The 7,575-nt window shown below is 64.9% G+C and overlaps 1 protein-coding gene across 1 annotated transcript; it reads right to left on the bottom strand.

Annotated features, from left to right (window-relative positions):
• Nucleotides 1–1,578: 1,578 nt before the first annotated feature.
• Nucleotides 1,579–7,163, bottom strand: TMEM161A (transmembrane protein 161A). The gene is made up of 12 exons (XM_032203920.1): nt 7,149–7,163; nt 5,151–5,284; nt 4,947–5,027; nt 4,569–4,666; nt 4,246–4,402; nt 3,752–3,903; nt 3,607–3,667; nt 3,297–3,440; nt 3,068–3,181; nt 2,729–2,903; nt 2,542–2,638; nt 1,579–2,438 (listed from the first exon to the last, which is right to left on the bottom strand). Exons 1-12 carry the CDS (start codon nt 7,161–7,163, stop codon nt 2,182–2,184), a joined length of 1,485 nt encoding a protein of 494 aa, XP_032059811.1. The 3' UTR covers nt 1,579–2,181.
• Between the last annotated feature and the right edge of the window lie 412 nt (nt 7,164–7,575).

Genomic DNA, 7,575 nt, shown 5'->3' with positions numbered 1-7,575 from the left:
GCACCAAACCTTGCAGGGAGCCTGTGAGAGTTGGAGAACAGCCCTCACGTGCTGCACTGTCCCCATCCACCTGGCCCAGCTGCTCCTCGCTCCTGCTGCCCGAGGTTAGCATCTCCACCAGGTTGGTTTGGGCCCCACAGCGAGCTGTGCTCGCAATTTTTCCTGCTGCCCCAAGCAGGAGCAGCTCTGCAGGACGCAGGCAGTAACGAGGGGATCCCGTTTTGCGTGGAAGCAGGGTGGGAAGGCAGGGATCGCTGCTTTCTTTCCTCCCTGCTCTGAGGCATCAAGGAAAACCTCCAGGAACGACTGCCATCGAAGCCTTCTCCCCAAGCCTTGGGTTTTCTGGCCGAGTGCTGCTCGGTGGCAGCTGGAGGTAGGTGTGAACACATGGGAGAGGAGGCGATGCGAGGCCAAATGTGGGTGCCAGCCTGAACCCTGGTGGCAGCAGAGCCCTGGCAGCACGAAACCTCTTGGTCCCAGCTGCCCCCTGCTCTGCTGAGAGCCCTTTGGGGAGCACCACAAAACGTTAAATAAAGCGGAGATGCAACGAGTAAAATCATGCCGGGGAGAGAAAGACGGGGGGCTCCTTCATTTTATTTGATGTGGCCCAATTTCAGTGCCTGTGGATCTGTCTCCTGCTCTTGGCTAGTCTATCAGTCATTGTCCCCGCCTGAGAGGGTCACGTCTGGGCAGATCTCTGGGGAGGAACTGTCTGCATGTCTGACTGCAGCACAACCCCAGGCCCTAGCAACCCTCCTCCTGCTGCCACCGCTTCCCCGAGCTCAGCCCCCGGCTGCTTCCTGCACATGCTTAGGGAAAATTAGATAAATGAGCCATCAAGGCAGTCGGACTGGCCTTTAATGGGACAGTGCAGGCTGGAACAAGTCTCTTTGCCTCCTGGCCCTGGGGGAAATCTCCGTCCTTGCACCTTTCCACCCATTTCTTGGTGACAACGCTGCTGGGGCAGAATTTTTCCTAGCCTTGTGGCTTGTCAAGGGTGCTGCTCTGGGCTAGTTTCCCCAGATTTTTGCAAAAGGGGAGGTTTTCCCCCCTTTTTTTTGCAGAAGGGCTGGCTGCACTTTGGGTCGGGGGGAAGCAGCTGGAGGAGGGCTGTCTGGATTAGCCCTGTTAACACCGGGCAAAGGGCGGCCTTCTCATCTTGGCCCTTAGCAAGAGGGAATTAAGACCATTACAAGGCTATCAAATAGGATCAGAGCCCCTTTCCTTTTCTCTGAGCAGCCCAGACCTGCTAATCCTTTTTCATGCAGCTGGACCAGCACCCACCGTGCGGTGGGGAAGAGCTGGGCTGCCTCCCTGCCCCGGGAGCCTCCAGGAGCTGCACGAGGGGCTGCGTCCCCTCAAATGCTGCTGGGACCGGCACGTTATTAGCCTGGTTTTGATCCCAATGCAGATGGAGAGGAGTGGCTGGGAACAGAGTCCGGCTGCCATGGGGTGAACACAAGGTCTCGAGTGTTTGTTCAAGTGTTCGGCCTCGTCCTCTCGCTGCGAAAACACCCCCAGGAGGGGCTTCGGGGCAGCAAAGTGCAAGCAAAGCAGCTTTCGGAGTACCAACCAGCCTCTGGGTTACTTATTTATTTCTACAGCAGCCCCCAGCTGAGGCTGCCGGGTCTGCGGATTTCACACAAAGCAGAGGGATGAGCCCGACAGCTCTGACGTGGCTGGCCAGAGCAGAGACCCTACAAAAATACACTCGCCCTCAGCCAGGAGAGGCAAACTACGCAGAGCAAAACCCCAAAGTCTGCACTGGGAAGGGAGGACGTTGCCCCAAGGTCTCTGCCATGCAAGGCCGATCCTGCTAGCAGCTGAGCCTCTTCCCAGCAGCGATGGCTCGGAGCTGGCAGCAGCAAACCCCGCTGGGGGGGACCTCCCTCCCCGTGCAGGCAGCATCCCACACGGGGACAGAGACAGGCACGGTGGTGAAGGGCAGCAGGAAGGGGAGAAGGGCGATGCCCACGCTGGCACCGCTGCACAAAACCCCTCATGCCAAGAGCTGGCTGCAGAAGTGTCCCAGGTGCATGTCCTCGTGGGCACGTGTAAGCAGGGAAACCAGCCGAGGCAGCAGCAAGGTGGCAAAAGGCAAACGCCCCGCGGGCACGGGACGCGTGCGGGGCCAGCAGCCGGGCACTGACTGTGCCCCCAGGCAGGTCCCAGCTCCCCCAGTCAGGACGCTGCCAGGTACTGGTGGAAGTAGAGGCCGAAGAGGCTGGTGACGACCTGGCAGACGGCCACCCACCAGGTGACGAAGGCGAGGAGTCCGCGGAAGAAGAGAGGGGTGAAGATGCTGCCCAAGACGCCCGTGATCTGCTCCACGGCGGCACGCACGTCCTCCCCGTCCTCGCTGCCGGGACGCGGCGGCGCTGCGCTCACTGCCGGAGGGACGGGAGAGGGCTCCGGGTACAGCCCCCACGAGTGGTGCCCTGTGTGACAGAGGGGACAAGGAGCCTGAGGATCGTCGGCCCTACCTGAAGCCAACCTCCAGCACCCAAGGCAGCCCCCCCTAAGGTGCTGGCGGCTCCGTACCCAGCGTTTTGAGGAGCAGGGCGCAGTGCAGGGTGAGGATGACGGGCCCCAGGTACTGCAGGCTGACCACCGAGACGTAGCAGTAAATCCGCGTGATCTGCGCACCGAGAGGAGGCAGAGATCAGCGGGGGGGGGGCTCCCAGCCGTGCCCCCCAACCCCTGGGCTCCCCCCCCGTAGTGCCTGCACCTTGCGCTGGATCTCCACGGCGGCGATGCGCCCCGCTTCCCTCCTCATCTGCTCCACCCAGCGCTCGGCCAGGCCCAGGTAGGCCTGGAGGTGGTGGCGGGTGACGGCCAGGCGCAGCAGGCAGAGGCCGACGATGGTCCAGAGGCGCGCGGTGTTGTAGGCAGAGTCCGACATGCTGCAACGAGAGGAGGGGGCTGCAGGAAAAGGGTCCTGCGGTCCAGAATCCCCCCCACCCACACCCACACAAGCCAAGGAGGAGGGGAGCTGGAGCGCCCCGTGCCTCAGTTTCCCCTCAGAGGGAGGTCCCTGGGACACGGGGTGACGCCGCGTCCCGCTTACAGCTGCACCGTCTGCTTGCCCATGGGCGCGTGGAGCAGGAAATCCCTGGAGATGGGCTTGATCCACATCACCACCACGATGACGGGTGCCAGGAAACTCGTGTGGAGCAGGACCCTGCAGCAGAACCAGCAGAGACCCCATCAGAGACGTCCTTACCCGACCCCTCACCACAGAGCCAGGGGGTCCGGGCCCCCACCCTGTCCCCTCCCGGCCCCAGGTTTCACCCAACTGGGTCAGGGGCTTGTCGGCCGCCATCCGCAGAGCGTCGAGGTGGGTCTGGGCCAGGCGCAGCCCCGGGAAGGTCAGGCAGGCACCCAGGAAGGAGCACAGGGCCACCAGCCCCAGCTTGAAGGCCAGCTTGGCGAGGGGCACCCTGCGCAAAGAACAAGGGGACAGGAGGGGGACAGAGGTTGGCCCCATCCCCACGGAGCCCCAGGGGACCCTCTGGTTCTTTCTCTCCCATGGGTCGCAGAGGGGGGAAACCCCATTTCCCAAACCTCGTTTCCCAAACCCCGTTTCCCATCCTGATGCCAACTCACGTCCACTCCCAGCCCCGCTGCTTCAGGACGCTCTCCAGGTTGCTGCTGACGCCGGCCAGCCCTGCGGGGAGCGAGCGGCCGTGAGTGGGGTGCTCGGGGCCACCTACCCACATCGCCCCGTCCCCTCCCGTCCCCTCGTACCCACCCGGCTCGAGGCCGAACTCCAGGTAGTCCTCACGGATCACCAGGGCCACCATGGCGAGGAGGAGGAAGAAGAAGGCGAAGGTGAGGCAGACGGAGCGCTCGCCCCCCTCCTCCGAACGGAAATAATGGCGCATCACCATGAAGAAAACCTTACTGCGGGCGTGGGGGGGTCGTCAAGGAAAGCAGGGGCTATGGGACCCCCCCCAGAGCCAGTGGAGCCCCTAATAATCATAATCAGCCCCTGCTCATTAGCATCTACGCCATTAGGCCGCCACCACCTCGGCCCAGAACGCTCTTGGGCACAGCCGGTGGTTTCCAAGTCCACGAATTTGGACCTAAATTTCCAAGCCCCAAAATCCTTCTGCTTCAACCAGCTTCAAAATGAGAACAAGACCGAGGAGCTTGGGGTCTTCTCCCCCCGCCCAGTGGCAGCACGGACCTGGGGGGGTGGTGGGGGTCTCGCCCCAGCGCTGGGCAGCCCCGGCAGAAGGATACACGGAGAAGACGACCGTCAGCAGGCACCACAGCACCCCGATGTTGGTCTCCTTCTGGGGGTCCGCCAGGCAGAAGTAGCCCTCGGTGAAGACGTACACGGCGGTGGAGTAGACGGCGAAGTCCACGAACCATTGGTACTCCAGGAAATAGCGCAGCACTTTGGGGGGGGGGGGGGAGGGACAGGGGGACACGTCACCGCGCCGCGGGGGTCCCATGGGCACCCAGGCATGGCCAGGGGTCCTGGATGGAGAGCAGTGGGGTGGGTGCATGGGATGGGGGCTCTGTGGGTGCTCCTGGAGCTGCCACCCCCGGGGGGGGGTTACCGAGGGCATCCACGGCCGTGATGGGGCTGGTGTCCAGGCGGAGGTCGATGTCACGGGGCACGGAGAGGGGCTTGTCGTCCAGCACACCGTTCACCCTCCTGTAGGGGAAACGTGGGCTTAGGGCAGGCGGGCAAAGAGCTGGCTCATCCCTTGGGTCCCACGGTGCCCGAAGACCCTCGTGGGGCTGCACGTCCCCAGCTGGGGGCTCATCCATCATCATCATCATCATCATCATCATCATCATCATCATCATCATCACGGACAGCCCCCAGCCCGCCTGCGCCCGAGGCTGCCGTCACTTTTGCAGCTCCCACCAGGTCCGGGATCGCTTCCCTTAGCACCAACCCAAAATATTGATCCCGGGAAGTGCCCCCCCACCTGTCCCGCTTGGCTTTGGGGCGCTGCTTGCCCGCCAGGGCGCGGAGCTCCTCTTCCGACGGGTGCTTGTAGCGGTGCAGGCTGGAGAAAACGCAGGCATAAGCTGGGTGTCCCCAAAACCTGAGGGCCCGGGGAGGGCCGGGTGTCCCCGAAATAACCCACAGGGCTGGGGGTGTCGGGGTGGGGGGGTGTCGGGGGCCATACCTGCCGTTGCAGAGCAGCCAGCGGGCGAAGGAGCAGTGCGGGGCCAGCTTCTGCATGACGCTGGCTGCCAGCAGGCTCACCACCACCTGCACCCCCATCACCGCCTGCACCGGGGGGGCGATTAGGGGCTGACCCTGACACCCCCATCACCCCCCCCCCAAGGAGCATCCCTGGGCTGGGGGAGCCCCCCCTCCAGCTCCCTGCCTTGGGACATGCACCCCTGGGCATTAATCGCCCCCCCCCCCAGGGACAGTCTGGGGATGCACCCCTGGGCTTTGACACCCCCCCCCCCCCAGGACAGCCTGGGCATGCACCCTCGAGTTTTAACCCCCCCGGGACAGCCTGGACACATATCCCTGGGCTTTAACCCCCCCGAGACAGCCTGGGCTTTAACCCCCCCGGGACATTAACCCCCCCCCCCATGACAGCCTGAGCATGCAACGCCTGGGTCTGCCCCCCCCCCGGGACACCCCAATGATGCCCCTCTGTGCATGCACCCCTGAGCACCGACCCCCCCGGGATAGCACTGTCATGCACCCCCCCGTGCATGCACCCCCCCGGGACAGCCCAGGGGTGCCCCCCCCTAGCACTGACCCCCCAGAAACACCCCATATAAGCCCCCCCCGAGCATGCACCCCCCCGGTATAGCACTGCCATGCCCCCCCCGTGCATGCACCCCCCCCGGGACAGCCCAGAGGTGCCCCCCCACCCCCGGCTGTGCACCCCCGGGACACCCCCGTCCCCCCCCCGCCGCCCCCCGCCCGCTCTCACCATGCCGGGGTCAGCGCAAAGGCGGCCGCAGGAAGCCCCCCCCCCTCCCCCGCCGCCTCTCCCCGCTGACCAATCCGCTGCTGCGCTGCTCGTGATCGGCAGCTCGTTATCCAATGAGAAGGCAGAAACGGGAGGGGGCGGGCGCTTGCGGCGGCGCCGGGTTCCGCGGGCGCTGCCTCCTGGGAGCTGTGGGGCCGCGGGTTCGAATCCCGGAGCCGCCGCCGCCGCCGTGCGGGGCCCCCAGCCCCGTGTGCGGGACGGGGGCTGGGGACAGCATTTGGGGGGGGTTCCCGGGGGTATCCGCGCTCCCCTGCACACCTCGACATCCGCAGCGCTGCGTGTTTGCACCCGGGGCTGTGCGGTGCCCGTCCCAGCACTTGGCCCCTGGGTGCTGAGATTTGGGTGCGCAGGTTTTTTTTTTGGGGGGGGGCAGCTCCAGCCCCGTGCCCCCCCTCGGACCCTGGGGTTGGGACCTCGCCCTCGCACCGTGAGCATCTCCCCTGCATCCTGCCCAAATCTTCCTCGCGAGATAAATCAGTGCCTCGAGCTCATTTATGTCCCATAAATGACAGAGGTGGGCACGGGGGGGGGGACAGAGGTGGGCAGTGGCACCTTGGGGTGGGGGCACCCCGTCCAGAGAAGGGGTCTCTGCACTGCGAACTGCCCCGTGCAGAGCTCCTGGGACCACAGGAAAGATTTGGGACCCCAAATCCTTCCAGCACCCGTGTCACAGCAGGGTCCGCGTGTGTTTCATCCGCCCTGGGGAGCGTTTCAAGCCCTGCCTTGCCAGCAGCACCCGCTCGCCCCCATTATTTGGGGGGGTCCCGGGGTGCTGGTGGGTGCCCCCTGGTCCTGGCAGGGTGCTGAGGGCCCTGAGGGGTTGCCATGGATATTGGAGCTCCCGGGGCTTGGGATGCGCTTCCCGCTAGATGTCGCCTCCGCCCGTGCCCCGAGCATCCCTCGTGGGTTGGGGTACCGGGGAGGGGACAGCGGCATCCCCCCCAAAAAACCCCCCCAGGACATCCTGAGCACTCAGCCCCCATTGCGTCCCCTCGCCTGGAGCCGAGCATCCCTTCCACCGACGGGCAGAACTTGTGGGCTACGGTGCCAAAAAGCCCCCAGCACCCCCATCCCGGCTGCTGGGTGCCCCCAGCCCTGAGCAGAGCCCCTCAGCACCTTCCCTGGCTGGGCACCATTGGGGTCCCGACCCCTCCAAGGTCCCCAAACCCTCGTCGTGGCCATAGGGGCTGCACAAACCCCGGTGTCAGCACCTCCCTGGAACGAATGCGGGGGCCCCGAGAGCCTGGCATCCCCCACAGCGTCGCCTTTCAGCTCCAGGCAGACACAAAAAAAAAGAGGGAAAGGCGAAAGATGGATGCTCGGAGCACCCCAGCCCCGCCGCCCTGCTCCGGGACACAAAAGCCCCTTTGAGGACTGATTTTACACCGCTCCCTCCTCCTGCCGGGATGCCCGAATTAGCATCAGCAATAGGAGCTGCCTCGACGGGCGGTGCTCGGTGCCGCTGGGCAGCCACCAAATTTTCGGTGTCCCCAGCCCCGTGCGCAGTGAAGGGGGTGCCAGGCCCAGCAATGTCCCTGTGGGTCCTGGGGGGACGTTTCCTTGCAGGAAGGGATGGGGCTCGGCGGCCGCTGCG

Source organism: Aythya fuligula, chromosome 26 (genome assembly GCF_009819795.1).
Source record: "Aythya fuligula isolate bAytFul2 chromosome 26, bAytFul2.pri, whole genome shotgun sequence".
Classification (NCBI taxonomy): domain Eukaryota; kingdom Metazoa; phylum Chordata; class Aves; order Anseriformes; family Anatidae; genus Aythya; species Aythya fuligula.
Note: the sequence above shows the minus strand (reverse complement) of the source record. Positions and strands in the feature narration are given on the sequence as shown.